The 16181-nt window shown below is 40.2% G+C and overlaps 1 protein-coding gene across 12 annotated transcripts in view; it reads right to left on the bottom strand.

Annotated features, from left to right (window-relative positions):
• ELMO1 (engulfment and cell motility 1) overlaps nucleotides 1-16181 on the bottom strand; it is a 730817-nt gene that overhangs the window by 357221 nt on the left and 357415 nt on the right. For 11 of the 12 annotated variants that reach the window (XM_027075272.2, XM_053218216.1, XM_053218222.1 and 8 more), the window contains 2 exons: nucleotides 13796-13846; nucleotides 9456-9625 (listed from right to left, as the gene is read on the bottom strand). In XM_027075272.2, coding sequence (XP_026931073.1) covers nucleotides 9456-9625; nucleotides 13796-13846 — 221 coding nt within the window. Of the gene's footprint in view, nucleotides 1-9455; nucleotides 9626-13795; nucleotides 13847-16181 lie in introns of those variants that run through there. The other variant, XM_053218223.1, reaches the window with a different exon arrangement.

Below are 16181 nucleotides of genomic sequence, written 5' to 3'. Positions count from 1 at the left end.
ACAAACATCTCTAATATTCCAGACAAAGACGTATCATATGGGTTTACCACAGGAAAACAATACAGGATAAACATGTAGAAACAAAAATTCTGTTCCAATGGAAAACTGTACAGTGTCCGTTGCAAACTCTTCTGAATTAGCAGATTCCAGCCCTGTTGTCTCTAAGTTGTAGGTAACTGATGAATATATATACTTTGTCCTGTCATGTAGTGCTCTAATGGACTTCCTCCTTGCAGGCGGAAATCCAGGTTGTCTCCATTTGCAATTCATTTCACCAACCCTTTGCTCCATATAAATCGGTGCCCTTTTGACTTTTCCTTTGAAACTGTTAGAGCATCTGCCTCATTCCCTCATGTCACATGAGTAAAATGTCTTAACATATGTTCATTTTTATATCTGTATGAGAGCCATGCTTTTATCTTTTTCTTAAAAGCACCTTTAATGAATTACCTTTTAACAAACCCAAATTGAAGGATATTCTAAAAGTGGCTGATATATAATCTCAAAAAGTGCCAAAATCATGAGAGAAAGGGAACCACTGAAGAATAGTTCCATGGTGGGTGGGGGAGATGGGCACCTGGGTAGCTCAGTCGGTTAAGCATCTGAATTTGGCTCAGGGCATGATCTAATGGTTCGTGGGTTCAAGCCATGCATCAGGCTCTATGCTGACAGCTCAGAGCCTGAAGCCTGCTTCGGATTCTGTGTCTTCCCAGCTCTCTCTGCCCCTCCCCCACTCATGCTCTGTCTCTCTCTCTCAAAAATAAATAAACATTTAAAAATAAATAAACATTTAAAAAAACTCAAAAATAAATAAACATTTAAAATAAATAAACATTTATTTATTTTCTCAAAAATAAATATTTAAATAAATAAACATTTAAAAATAAATAAACATTTAAAAAACTTTTTAAAAAAGGAATAATTCCATAAGGAAAAAGATCAGGAAACAAGAGGAAAGTTGGTGCAAGGCGCTACCTGGAGTTAGATCTCTGTATTAAACGACACAACAGACACAAGTGTTCAAACTTGATCTTGCAACTCTTCCATTTAGTAGGGGACCCTTCAGTTAACTAAACAAGGAGGCCATTAACTGAGGTGGCCATAAGGCCAGAAGCCTCTAGAAGCACACCAAAATCTAAGCCTGTAAATGCTGCAGGGTCACACACACACACACACACACACACACACACACACACACACAAATAAAAACAAAAAACCGGTATCTAAGAACAACCAATCAGGAACACCCAATGAGGCTTTAAGCTGCAGCCAGTCCAATAGGTGCTTTCCTTCCACCTCTTCTCTCTAAAAGTCTTTCCCCTGCCACAGGTGCAGCAGAAACCTAACCACTTCCAGTTTGGCACTGATAGCTTCCAATTGATTTTTGGTCAAATAAATTCTTAAAAATTTTCATATGCCTCAGTTTATTTTTTAACAGCACTGGTTCAAAATAAACGTGTATGTGGGGTGTGTATCTGTGTACGTGTACGTGTGTGTGTGTGTGTGTGTGTGTGTGTGTGTGTGTAATACATAAACCTACCAGTACAACTTTTCAAGATAGCTTTCTGGCCTAGTGACTGAACACCTCTAGGTTTTTATATGTGTTCCCCCTGCTATAGCAGACTCTGGCCGTCGATGGTTCTCCCTGACCAGTGTTTCTTCTCAGCCTCCTCACTTTTGATTCAGATTAAGCATAAAGAGAAGGGTAACTTTTCATTGTTGATGTCTCTGGCTGAGGTTCTCTCCTCTCTTTCTTTCTCTCTTTCTCAATATACTCATTTTTAAAATAAACATGCCCAAGGGGCACCTGGGTCACTCAGTCAGTTAAGCATTTGACTCTTGATTTTGGTTCCGGTCATAATCTCAGTTGTGAGACTGAGCCCTGCATTGAGCCCCACGTTGGGCTCCACACTGGGTGTGGAGCCTGCTTAAGATTCTCTCTCCCTTTCCCTCTGCCCCTCTTCAGCTTACATGCACTCTCTCACTCCAAAGAAAGAAAGAAAGAAAGAAAGAAAGAAAGAAAGAAAGAAAAGGAAAGGAAGAAACATGACCAGAAAGAAATGGTTCTAGAAAGGCTGCTGTTTCAGAATGGCCAGAGGCCTCTCACCTGAGCTCAAGGTATGGCATTCTGTTTCCTAGAAGAAGATAATCTCTTCTTTAAAACAGGCTGCGTGACCCCTTCTCATTTCCATTTCCAGAGTGATGCTGGATAGCTAGTTTGTGCAAGTACACCCTAATGTCCCTGTTAGTCACTCTCTGGAGAATGTAGAGTCCCACCTCCCTCTATATTCCCATCAAGCAGAATGTGTGGAAGAATGTGTTGTTCAGCCTTTAAGGTCAGGGGCTCCTGGGGGGTGCCCAACCCAGAGTGTCTTCTTCGTAATGGAGAGTGTCCAGATGGGCAGGCCTTGATCCCCTTGGAACACTGGCTGTGCAAGGAGGGAAAGGTTGCAGAGAGCTGTTGAGCTACGTTGCTGTGCTATCAAAGCTTGAGGCACGCAGATCCCAGCAGCAGACTCTTTGTCCAGTTGACTGCTTCTGATCTCCTTATTTGTAAGTTCCCCCAATAAACCTGTGCACCTCGATCACTCTCTCCAGATCTTTTCTTTGGCCTCACCAGACCATCACCCACCCCTGACTTAGAGTCTGCTGGTCTATGACTGCACAATTGGACAAAGACCCAGAGACAAACTTAGAGCAGTTGGAAGGGGGAAGATCCAGTTTAAGGAAATTTCTGCCACACAATGGCTGACAAAGCACAAGATGATTGACCCCTCTGATTGTGATGTAAATCTCTGGCGGGGCCCCAGGAGGGCTGTTCCAGTTGGAACTCCCTGAGCTCTGCTGAGTGCAGGCTCCAAGAAATCAGGCAGAAGGATGTGGGGAGACTGGGCAGCCTTCACAGCTGGGGCCTACAGAGCACACAGAGCATTTTCTCTTTGGTCCTGGGAGCTGCTTGCTCCTCCCTGGGCCTCATGTCTAAGGTGAAGTGCAGGGCATGCACTCTGCGACCTGTGCTTAGCTTCCAGTCACTGAGTCACTGACAATCTGGCCTGGCTTGGACCTTCCAGAACAGCCAAGGTTTATAAGGGACATCGAATTCTTAGAAACAAGAGTATAAGTTAGAGCTGATAATCTATGTCCATGGAGGTTAACAAAGTTACTTTCAAAAAACAAAGTCATGTTTTGTGTGAAGACAAAACATCAAAAAAAGGTCACACATAGTCCCCACCCCCTCGCCCCCAGAACACCTCTTCCCATTTGCCTAACCTGGTGTCATAAATATTCAGCACTCAAATAATACACACTTTGCCAAATGAATAAAATCTGTAAATTCATTGTCAACTGTGGGTGGTAGGCAATATCAGAGCCAAGACATCATTCAGGTGCTTAATTCAAGTCATACATCAATTTTCACATCTCCTAAGGAATGGCTACAGCTCTTACTCTGGCCAGGAGAAAATGGTTTGACTAATGAAAGTTTCATATGAAACCGTCTGTCTGTTAATGAATGATGACAACAAATCTCTTATAAATGAAAACACACAGAGCTATACATACATCTGTGTCATATGTATGACAGATTGGGAAGGGGACTAATAATTATACAGTTCACATTGTTTATTTTTATGACAATTACCGAAGAGTTTTACATATCTCTAAAATAACTATGGGACTCTTTCCACTGTTCCTAATCCCGCCAAATTTTGGAGAAATGACTTGAACCAAAAAAACAAAAAGCGCTTATAAATTCCCCAGATTAGTGAGAACCCCTCAGCTATCTCACTACTATTTTTCTTAGGAAAGCTAGAATCCCTAAGGGAACCCCAGCCCAGTTCTGGCCAGGGTGTTAGAAATGGACATATTTCTACATGAGTGTAAAGTATAAATGAGGACGTTTCAGTGGGCTTCGGGCTGTTCTCACTTTAAAATGGCTTTAAAATGTGTATATCCTCCAAATCAGGAATTGTACTCCAACAAAGTAATTTAAATACTCACAAAGTTTTTACTAGAAGAATAGCTGATTAGAGAATGTTCACAATCATGAAAAAACCCTGAAAACGATACAAATGTCCAACAATTGTGGGATGGTTGACTACACTGTGCACGTCCTTCAAATTATTGCATATCAACTGTACTTAAAGTTTAAGTGAAACAATATACAAATGACAAAAATGATAAAGGAAATCATATTAATGACATGGCAATGTTGTTAGGTACAAAAAGCAGGCTACAAAGGCATGAGCATTATAATTATTCTACTTTTGTAATAAAGCCTGTGCATGTGTGTGTGTATCTAAAAGAAAATACAAAAAGGGTATATACCACAATGTTAAAAAGGTCTCTCGAAAGGCAGGTTACAAATGATTCTTATTTTCCTCCTTCTGCTTACTTATATTTATTTTTTAAATATATGTATATATAAATATATATATTTATATATACATATATATTTATATAAATATATATATTTATATATATATAAATATGTGTGTGTATATATATATATATATATATATATATATACACACATACACACACTTTTTTTTTTTTAACTAAGGAGAGAAAGCTAATTCAAAAAACTGTCTTGAGGTCTTTGTAAATACATAAATTTAACTTTTTCAGTCTCTTGACTTTTCTGCCCAGGGTGGTGCTATACAGCTTACTCATATTCCAACAGCGTAATTTTCCTGTCACATTGCCAAGTGGGAAGGAAACTATAAGAATCCTGCCCTTTCATTCTTGGAAATGTTCCCCCTGTTCTTCTGACTGTTTAACACTGGAAAGACACAGGACAAACTGTCCCACTGTCTGTGTGCACAGAGGCATAGACAAAGAACACGGTGTTTTATTGAAAGCCAAAGAAAAGCAGTGTTATTCGCTACATGGGGTTTGGAGTTGCAGGTATGATTTTTTCTTTCAAATAAAATAAAATATATCATCTGAACTTTTTTTATTGAGACGTCATTGGCATACAATATTATGTTAGTTTCAGGTGTACAACATAGTGATTCCACATTTGTATACACTGTGAAATGATTACCACAGTAAGTCCAGTTACTATCTGTCACCATACAAAGCAAATACAATATTACTATGTTCCCCCATGCTGTACATTACATCATTGTGACTCATTTGTTTTATACTTGAAAGTTGGTACTTGATCTCCTTCACCCACTTTGCCTACCCTCCAAACCTTCTCCTCTCTAGCAACCACCAATCCATTCTCTATAACTCTAAGTCTGGGTTTTGTTTTGTTTTTTTAGATTCCACGTGGAAGTGAAATCACATAGTATCTGTCTTTCTCTGTCAGACTTATTTCACTTAGTATAATACCCTTTAGGCCCATCATGTTGTCACAAGTGGCTGAGTAGTACTCCATACATCTCCTATCTTCTTTGTCCATTCTTCCGTCAGTGATCAGTGGATACTTAGGCTGCTTCCATATTTGGGCAATTGTGAATAATGCTGCAATAAACATAGGAATGTGTGTATCTTTTCAAATTAATGTTTTCACTTTCTTCAGATGGATACCTAGTAGTTGAATTACTGGATCATACGGTAGTTTTGTTTTTAATGTTTTGCGGAACCTCCATGCTGTTTTCCAGAGTGGCTGTACCAATTTACATTCCCACCAACCATTCACAAGGGTTCACTTTTATCCACATGTTCTCCAGCATTTGTTATTTCTTGTCTTTTTGATAACATTCTGCCAGGTGTAAGTTAACATCTCACTGTGTTTTTGTGAATTTGCATTCCCCTGATGATGAGTTATGTTAAGCATTTTTTATGTACCTGTTGGCCGTCTGTATGTATACTCTGGAAAAATGTCTGTTCAGATCTTCTGACCATTTTTCAACTGGGTTGTTTTATTGAGTTGTATGAGTTCTTTATATGTTTCAGATATTAATCCCTTGAAAAATCTTCAATACCCATTTTTTAGTAAACACTGTCCATTCCTGAAATTTCCTTCCCTGAAACCATTTCCTTGCTCAGATTGAGCTAACATTGAGAAGTTTCCTCACAACTTCATTTGCTTCCACACCTATGTCTCAAGCTTAAATTGGGAATAGAATTTCAAAATTCCACAAGGATGGAAAAATTCAATTCAGGTATTAATCACTGCATTCTGCCAAAGTGACACTCTCCATTGCTCCTTTGTTGCTAATTTTGCCCGATGGCCCCTCCTGGCACCAACGAGGGAGACCTTTAAAAGCTCAGCCTTGAGTAACGACAAGCAGGTGAGTAATCTTTGAATCTCATTATAGCTCAAAGTAAAGAGAAAAATTCCAGCTGCATTTCTTCAATGTTTCCTAAAAATTTCCACAGGTCCTGCTTCACAAAACCTCTGCCTTGCCCAGCTGGAAATCTGCCCGGAAGTCATGACCAAATGCCTTCCAAATTGCAGGATCCATTTAATTTGTACAGTTTCTATTCCAAAAGTTTCCTGTTAATTAATGAATGTCTTGCTAGAAGTTTAATTGAGAAGCCAGGTTTCCTTACAAGAAAAAGGTCTTTCTCTTTTGTTTTTAATCTGAGCAGAAGACCTGAAAAATAGCTGTGCAACAAACGAGCAGCTCTAAGATGAGTCGCAGGACCCAGCAGAAGGAAGCAGGGTGCCTCCTCCCTCCATCCCCCGAAGTAGCAGGGCTTTGAACTCATATAAGATGGTGAGGAGGACACTGAAGATGATCCAGAGAGATATCATTCCTTCCCATAACATAGTGTGATGGGACAGTGTAAGAGATCAATGCAAATGAGAACTCAACCAAGATCTGGCCTTGAATCATTTGTGTGTCTGAAACCTGGCTGCATGGAACAAATCAACATGGCTTCTGGATTATAAATAATTAAAATGCTAATTACTTTAATACGCTTTTTTAAAGCAGGAATTCAATTACTGTAGTTCACATAAAGTACATTCAGTGTCAACATTCTCTCGGGTTATACATGTGCAACATGGAGATACAATTCAGACGTGCCATCCTCAATCCTCATTCTGAGGATTAGTGGTTCTTTTGGGCCCCCCTTGAGGTCAAAATGGGTTACAGAGTAAGGCAATGATACAGACAATAAGTAATAATTTAGACAAGACAAATCCATGGCATCAGTTTTTACTCTTTTCCTTTTCAAGCAGAAAGGGCAGTGTCCCCTTAATGAGTGTTATGGGCTAAATTGTGTCCCTTCAGAATTCATATGTTGATTCCCTGACCCCCAGCACCTCAGAATGGGACAGTATTTAGAGACAAAGCCTTTAAAGAGGTGATTAAGTTAAAATGAGGCCATGAGGGTGTGTCCCAATCCAATCTGACTGGTGTCTTTATAAGCAAAGGAAATTTGGACATACAGAGAGATCCTAGAAATAAGCGCACACAGAAGAAAGACCACATGAGGGCACAGCAGGAAGGTAGCCATCTGCAAATCGAGGAGACCTCAGAGGAAACCAACGCTGCCAACACCTTGATTTCAGACTTCCAGCCCCCCTAACTAAGAGACAATAAATTTCTGTTGTTTAAGCTACCCAGTCTGTGATATTTTGTTATGGAAGCACTAGCAAACCAATATAATGAGAAACTAAAATACTGGCGCTCCTAGCATGCATTTTTCCTCATTGTCAAAATCTATAACTGCCGCCCTTGGGGGCCTCAGAGCTCTGCCTCAACCCTCTATTCAGGGTGCAAATCACATGGACCCCTGGTTTCAGTGTATTTCACATTGTAATTGTAATTATGATCACAATTCTGCAAAACCTGGAGGCATTAACACAATAGCATTCTGAATATTCAAGAGCTTAAGCCCCTAGAGACCTAGGTCTGTGGTAGAACCGCCTAATATTAGCAGGTTACATTACAACTGGCTCTAGTACATCGCTTGTGATACATCAACGTCTGGGACTTAGGTAGTAAATGTGGGGCCACTTTTACGTTTTCACTTAACATGCCATGCCATAAATGTGGCTGAGGCTCAACCCCCCAGGGCTCACTGTCCCAGCAGAAGCAGTGATGGGCATGAAGCAGGAGTGGCAGCCATGTGAAGTCGTCCACAGTCACCAGTGAAGGTGTTCATAATCCCAGCTCACACTCTGCTGCTCATTAGCCCCAAGGAATGAGGGATCTGACACGCTCCACACTAGACCTCAGCCTGGAGCTTCCAACACAGACAAAAACCCTTTCTCCTTTTCCTTGGTCAAGTCTTCTGGATCCATAAACTTATTCAACTTCCCTTGAGCTGTTTCAAACTCCAGCTCCAATTTATAGGAGGCCTGCTGGGATGCTGGTAACACCCAGAATTTGAGTTTCCCCACCCTGCTGCAAGTTGATGTTCCCCTATATTTTAATGAGCAGAGCTTTAGTTCTCATTAAAAAAATAAAATGATAAAATAAATAAATAAATAAAATAACTGTCTACAATCGACCCTTTTTCAGATCATCCAAGCCTGTTTGCCATCTAAAAAGAATCTTTCACTAGTGCCAGTTGCAGAGACTAAATAATGCCACATGTAGGAGGAGATGGAAGGAAGGAAGGAAGGAAGGAAGGGAAGGAGGGAGGGAAAGGGAGGGGAAAGGGACTGGAAGAGAGGGCCAAGATAGATCTCCAATATGCAGAGTCATCCATTCATTCTTTGAATCACCACGTACTGAAGAGAGATCTACATGACCCAGGCTTAAACCCCAATTCCCAGTGACATGTATTCTTTCCTAATAAATATCTATCCCAACTCTGCATATCATTAATTTAGCATACGTAATTAACTGCTTTGGCATTTTCACAGGCTGTAACTTACATGCTCTAATAGTCTATGCCAGTAGCACCTGACCATATAGGAATGAGTAGCTAGCTACCTATGGACCCTACCCTGGCGTTTGGTGGTGAGGGGAGTCATCTGTCCACACAAGTAAGAGCTAGCTCCCACCCGGCTCCTTACCCCCAGGTAAGGAGGCTCCTTACTCCCAATCACACCACAGAATTAAAGTCTTCCCTGAGAAGGTGAGCTCCCCAAGGAGAAATGTCCATCCTTTTCCTGATCATGATGGAACTCAAACTCCTTAAAGGCCCATTCACTGACACCCCCTCTGTCAGCTGTAACTGGTCCCAGCCCTCACAAGGAATTATATCTCAGTTGAGGTCTGCCTCCATAAATTTTTTAATGGCTTGGCTCACAACTTTTTAAATTCTCCCAACTTCCACTCTTTATATGCAGTAAGTATTTGATAAATATTTATAGTATTTATAATTTTAAATAATTAAGCATTTCATCGTTGAAATGACAATGTTTTAAAAGATTATTCAGGGATGCTATTCTGACCTAGTTTAAGACTTTGAAACATAGATTTTGTTTTTTTGGTCAATTTCTGGTCTTTAAAACTAGAAATTACAAGTACAAGGAAAGTAACAAATCCCCAGAATGCGGGAAAGAATAGGACAGACTAGAAGTCTGGATAAAAGATGCTTACTCGGTGCCGCTTTCGACCATCTGCGTGAGGAGAGAGATGCCATCCAGATTTATAAACTCCTGGGCAAATGTGACATCCCGGGAGAGGCTGGCTAAGTCCTTCAGGGCTTCCAGCTTGGCATCCATACTTGACGACTGGATTCGTTCATGGAGCTGCTGGGCGTTTTGAGCCTCATTGAGGACAAAAATAAATGGAAGAGTGTTCACAGAGGAAACCACAATAGACAAAAAACTACTGTTTCATTGAGAAAGGAAGACAACAGGGCCCAGAAGCATAAGACCATGTGCATTCTATATACCAAGGGCAGTTTTCCAACCTGCATGACTCCACCTTCAAGCAATGTCTGTTAATTTAATGATGGCAATTGGTTGCCTTCTTGACAAAGCCCAAGTTTCTGTCTCTTGGAAAAGTAAGAGCACAAAAACAGTAAAGCCCCTGAAAGGGAACAGGAGTGGCAGTGAGGAGGGAAAAATGGGAAAATGTTTACCTTGTAAGTAAAATTATTGTCTACAAATGACAAAAAGGTATTTGCTTAGTTAAGCCATTACGCAAATTTATACAGAACATTCATGCGTTCCGTCAATATTCTGAGCAGTAACTGCCTACACAGAGTGTTCAAAAGCTTCACTAGACATTATTTCATTAGAAATAATCTTTCCCAGTTACTGAAAATCTTCTAGCACAACACACAACAGTGCTTATAAATTTTACTTTTCAACATGTGTTTCACAGGCATTGGCTAATTACTGCACAAATATAAAACAAAATAATTAGGAAACCAAATCAGTAGCTTCGCCTAAAATTAGACATTTTTTTTAAGGCCTCTGCCCTTGGCTACTACATGCCGAACAGGGAGGAATGGAAATATATTGGATAATAACTTGCAGTTTATATTTCTCGTTCTTCCAGTAAAGATTTTCACAGCTACTTTTCAGTTGGGGCAGACGGTAAGAAAAATAAAATATTAAATTTTTCTGCCTCTATTTTTGCTTAATGGAAATAACTCAACATCTGTGGTAGTTACTATTTAACTCAAAACTGCAATGGGTGAAGCAATGTACCATCCTCATATTCTCCTTCTCAGCCACCTGTTTCTCCTTTGAAACTTGTTATATTTCAGAGAAAGGGGAAGAGGAGGTATTTGTCCCTGGAAGTGACGTATCTTCTGAATGGAAACTCATTAGAACTATCAGAGGAGCCCCGTGTGGACTGTAACAGGGTTAAGATTGCAGAGTGAAGGAAGGAAATCCACACAGGTTCTGAGACCCCAACAGGCTCCACAGTCAAGGTCCCCTTCCTCCCTGCCCAGTTCCCCCTTCCCTGTCACCTGAAAGTAGCCCCAAGGAGAGAAGGGGACCCATCAGGGAAACCAATGCCAACCCTTCAGATGCCGAGGCAGGAATGGAACCCATGCCCCCATCACTTGGTCAGAGAAGCGCAGTGGTCTCCCATTGTAGTTATAACCAAAAACTGACACTTTGCATCAGAAATTTTAAAAAAGGAGGAGAAGGAGGAAGGTGGAGGAGAACCAGAACTCTCTCTACTCATTCAGTTTCCTGGATATCTGAAAAGTCACACGAACCCTAAATCCCATGTTTTTAAGAGGGAGAATGGAGAGCTGAGCAAGAATCACTTTATCTTTTAAAATCATTCAAAGATACACTTTTTTGTAAATTTTTCAAGTGCACAGACAGCACTGACATATATTTACCCCAAGCAGATCACTTTGAATTCCTCGAAAAGTACAATTTCCTCCAAGCAGGAAGCCTGCATTTATTATACAGATTATGATAATAAGGAGTACTCAAAAATTATTTCATTGTCAGTATTAATGCTAACGGTGTGTGGTACTTCTAGTACCAGTAATAAAAACATCTAAGTTACCTGGGCTTTTTATGAGCCACTATTCTAAATACCCCCATGAAGGAATTCATTTAATCTATACAATAATCCTACCAGGTGGCTGTCCTCATCATGTTCATTGTACACAGGAAACTGAAGTGCAGACAAGTTATGTAACTTGCCCAAGGTCACACAGGTGGAATTCAGCGCAGTTGCACATTACCTAAAGCAAGAGTGTGTGCATGTGTGTGCATGCATAAGTGTGCACATGTCGGTGTGTGTGCATTTTGTCTGGCTACAGAAGAAGTTCAGCTGAGGTAGAGGAAAGAATCAAACATTTTTATGGTATGACACCATTTGCTGATTTCTGTATGGTACACTAACACTTCCTGGCAAATTTGATGGAGACGGTTATATTTTTTAACATTTTTTTGTGCGTACATGAAAAGTGAAAGTTAGCATATGCTGACCCATATTTTTCAGTTAAACACAAAATAATAAAAAACAATCTACTGACAGCAAGTGAAGTTTTTACAGATCCAAAATATCCCACTTAGAGTAATGCCCAGTTCTAGACCCTGTGGCTACAGCCAAATCATAAAATGCTTGTTTAAAATGAATATAGATTCCTGGACCTTGTTTCCAGGTATCATAATTCAGCTTCTCAGTAAAGGCCCAAACAACCGCATTTTTAAAGTTCCACCAATGATTCGGGTTTGGAAACCACCAGTCTTTAGAATACAGACACCAGTCTCTTGTAGGTGGACTCCATCTTATGATATCGCCTTGTGCACTGGCTTTCACATCTCACCATTCACCTTGCTGGAATGTGAAGGTCACTACCAGAAAAGCATGAGCTAGCGGGACGCTGAAAAACTTTACCCTGACAAACACCTAACCTTCTTTCAAGGAGTAGCTTATGTTGTGGAAGTTTTGTTCATGCACCCATGGCAATAAAAAAGAATGAACTTCTTCTTTGGCTTAGATGTGAAAACTGAGCCTTTCTAATTCTGAGACCTAACAAGGCAAGGTGGACTCTTTCTGCCCAGCCAGCAAATGAGTAATTGTAACAGGATAAACAGAAACTACAAAAACCAAATGAAATCACGGTCTTGAAAGGTCAAATTAACATTAATTCATGCTGACTGAGGTAAGGTCAATGCTAAGTCAGACAAAAATGTCTCAGTTCATCATGTGGCCATTGAAAAAGGAGTATGAAATATGATTTCCAGAAAGTGGAAAAGAAGGCACCAGAAGACAGTTTGGCCAACTCCCATGATGCACTCTGTGGAGCTTATCACGGTGTTTAGGTTCAAGATGTTGTTGGGTACAATGTGTAAGAGTTTTTAAGCCTCTCTAATGTAATTTTCAACCAGAAGAATGTGTGGTAGTTACAGTACCCACAATTTAAGTTTAGCCAGATGCTTTTCCCAATTTTCAAATTTATTTTTAGCCTACCACATGGCTTTGGTGGAAACTGAAAATAAGAGTTAGACACAGTTTTCATGACATATGCGGAGTGAAAATAGTAACACTTGGTGTATTTTGTGCACGTTATTTTTTAGGAAAGCAATAAAATGCACTGTGAAATAATACAGTTTAAATATGCTAATGCTACTATCCAAAGAATCTGCAAGCAAGTAAGAGAGATGAAGATAAGCAACACAGCCAGGTACAGTAGTCTAAATATTCTGCAGCACTTTGTTTAGCTTTTGAAGTGTTTCATCTAGAATCAGCTGTCAATGAAACAACCTTAGTGGCAAATATTTCTCAAATTATATTATTATGAGTTGTCATAATAACTGACCAAAACTAGAAAAACGCTTAAACACTCTCTCTTTTACACACATACACACTCTGACTTTAAAGAGAGGTAATCATAAGCTGTCTTTGGTTTTGTTTGCTTTGTCTGTTGACTGAATTCGCTCAGATGGCATTAGGTGTATGTGTGGGCAGGTGGGTAAAACCAATCAGTACAACTGAGTTACCCCATCTGTAATATGAGAATTGTTGAAGTGACCACCAAACTCAAACCTTAAAGTCAATTTACTTGCACTGAACCTGAAATAAAAGTTTCCTCCTCTGAAATGGGAAATACAAGGAAAGGCATTACTGCTAATCCAGGATCTGCATGTGAGGACATTCCAGACACCTTCTGTCTTGCACTAAAGTTACCCTCAAAAATTAATATCCCAGGGGCACCTGGGTAGCTCAGTCGGTTAAGTGTCTGACTTCAGCTCGGGTCATGATCTCATGGTTCGTGGGTTCGAGCCCCACGTTGGGCTCTGTGCTGACAGCTCAGAGCCTGGAGCCTGCTTCAGATTCTATATCTCCCTCTCTCTCTCTGCCCCTTCCCACTCACACTCTGTTTCTCAAAAATAAATAAACATTTAAAAAAATTTTTAATAAATAAATAAAAATTAACATCCCATAATCACATATAGCAGAACTGAAGACCAAAGCATTTACTAGAAAGCTATAAACTAAAATCAACTTACAGGAGATGTGGTTAATCGAAGGATAGTGCCATTTTTTATTTCATTGCGATTCTGCAAAAGAAAAATAAAATCTTTGTAAGTCTTCAAATTTTAGAAGCTTAGTAAAGAAGAGAGAGCAAAGGCAAAAATAATCTAGTAGTGATACCATATAATAAGAATTCTTATGATTCAGTTTGTCACTTTATTCTCATAATTCTTGAGTGATTTTTAATTATTTCTACAAAGAACTTTAAACTGGGTCTCAGATGTATTAACTTTATAACAAGTCACTGACGCATTCAGCACAGAAGTGAGTATAAGTCCAGAGAGTAGGAATATAGGGCCCAAGAAGAGCAAACCAAGAAAAAGCAACTTTGAAAGGTTATTTAGAAAATACAACCTAACCAGTTCTGCTAGATTAAAACACATGAATGCTCACAGAAACATTATTCATAATAGCCAAAAGCTGGAAACAACCCAAATGTCCAGCAATTGGTGAACAAAATGTGGTATACCCATTCAATGGAATATTATTAGGCAATACAAAGAAATGCTGATACATACTACACCATGAACGAACCCTGAAAACATTACACTAAGTGAAAGAATCCTGACACAAAGGCCACCGCTGTTATGGGTCCATTTATATGAAATCTCCACAATAGGCAAATCCACTGAGACAGAAAGCAGACTGGTGGTTTCCAGGTGCTGGCAGGTGGCGGGGGCTGGGGGGAGATGAACGCTAATGGTTGCAAGGTTTCTTTTCCTGGTGATGCAAATGTTCTAAAATTGATTGTGGTGATGATTTCACAAATCTAGGAATATATCAAAAATCACTGAATTGAGCACTTTAAATAGTGGATGTAAGGGAATGTGAATCCCATCTAAATAAAGCTACCTTTTTAAGGTTATATTAAGGAACTTGGTTTCATAACATTTGCCAGCTCTAACTGTGTGTCACCTTAGAGTGAAGAACACAGCATAAATAAGCAGAGCCCAAATCAGTCTTTCTCCACTTGGCAAGCATGTTGGAGGTGAATGTCCTAAAGCTGTCACGTACAATCTTTGGCATTGGAAGTAGAATCTCACTGGCAGTTTTAGTTCCTGCCACCAGAGTACGCACCATTCTCAGCTTTCAGGAGGAGACCTTATGGGAGTCGCACATCCACATGCCCCACTCTGGAGCACAGAGGCCAGGAAGTTAATAAAGCACCATGAGGATCATTCTCCTGCATCACTTAAGAGGAGCCACAATCTGGAATGTGTTCAGCAGGCACACGGAGGTGGTACAAAGCTTCTCAGGATACGATGCCAAAAGCACACAGAACACACTCTCTCTCTCCCTCAGCCAATTCTGACTACTTATTGGAAAACGAATTTTCTAAAACGACTACCTAAAAGAAAGCAGGCCCACACTGTCTCCCACAGAAAACCTAATCCGAACGTTTATACCAAGGGCAGGATGGCCTGAAAGTCCAACTCTGTCAATTCCAGCTCAATCTAGAGCATCTGCAGGCAGACACCCTGGGCTGCCTCTGGAGAAAGCAAGCTTCTCATTATTGCAAGTGTCAGGCAAGGCCCGAATGACCACCTGGTCGGCAGGAAAGGTGAAATTAATTTCTGTCATTTAAAAAATCTTTCAACCCTAAAATTCTATGACTCTCTGCCGAAGGAGAGAAAGACAGCAAATTCTCATTATAGAACAGTAAGGAAGCTGAAAACATAGCATCCCTCTTTCTTGCTCAGGTTCTAAATGAATTGAGAAATAAGAGAGTCAGAAGATGAAAACCTAAAATATCCCCTTTACTAGTTTTTACGGAAAACAAGGCTCAGGGTAAGAACCAACAAGACAGCTAACTGGACCCTCAGATTACCTGTTGAGGTCAGACCTAAAGCAGTTTCCTTCCCAGAGAAAAAGGGGCCCACTTTATTCTTCCCAAATAACCAGTCAAGAAGAAAAAGCGGCCCTGTGAACACAAAGAGACCGGGAGGACTTAGGATAATATTTCCTCATGGAAATTTGGAGTGAGGGTAGGGATTCCTAATAATAGCAATAAACATTTATTGAAAGGCACTGAGCTGGGGTATTTTGGGGGTTTGCTGTCCTGCTTATTTAACCATCATAAAAACTTTTTTTTAAGATTTTTTTAAAACTAGTCTCTATATCCAACGTGGGGCTCAAACTCACAACCCAAGATCAAGAACTGCAGGTTCCACTGACTGAGTCAGCCCTCTGCCCATTTTCTCTCTGGAAAAAGACCAAGATTTTGCATTTATCCTCAGAGGGGAATTATCCTCATCAACTGGTCAACGTACATGAGAGCAAAGAAGTAAGCATGGTATCAGCAAACGCCCTGCAGGTTCTCAGGGGTTCCCTGTGAGGCCCACAGTACAGGACCCTAGGTGG

The sequence above is a fragment of the Acinonyx jubatus genome, chromosome A2 (assembly GCF_027475565.1).
Source record: "Acinonyx jubatus isolate Ajub_Pintada_27869175 chromosome A2, VMU_Ajub_asm_v1.0, whole genome shotgun sequence".
NCBI classification, from domain to species: domain Eukaryota; kingdom Metazoa; phylum Chordata; class Mammalia; order Carnivora; family Felidae; genus Acinonyx; species Acinonyx jubatus.
The sequence above is the reverse complement of the archived record's forward strand: the minus strand, read 5'-3'. Positions and strand labels throughout refer to the sequence as shown.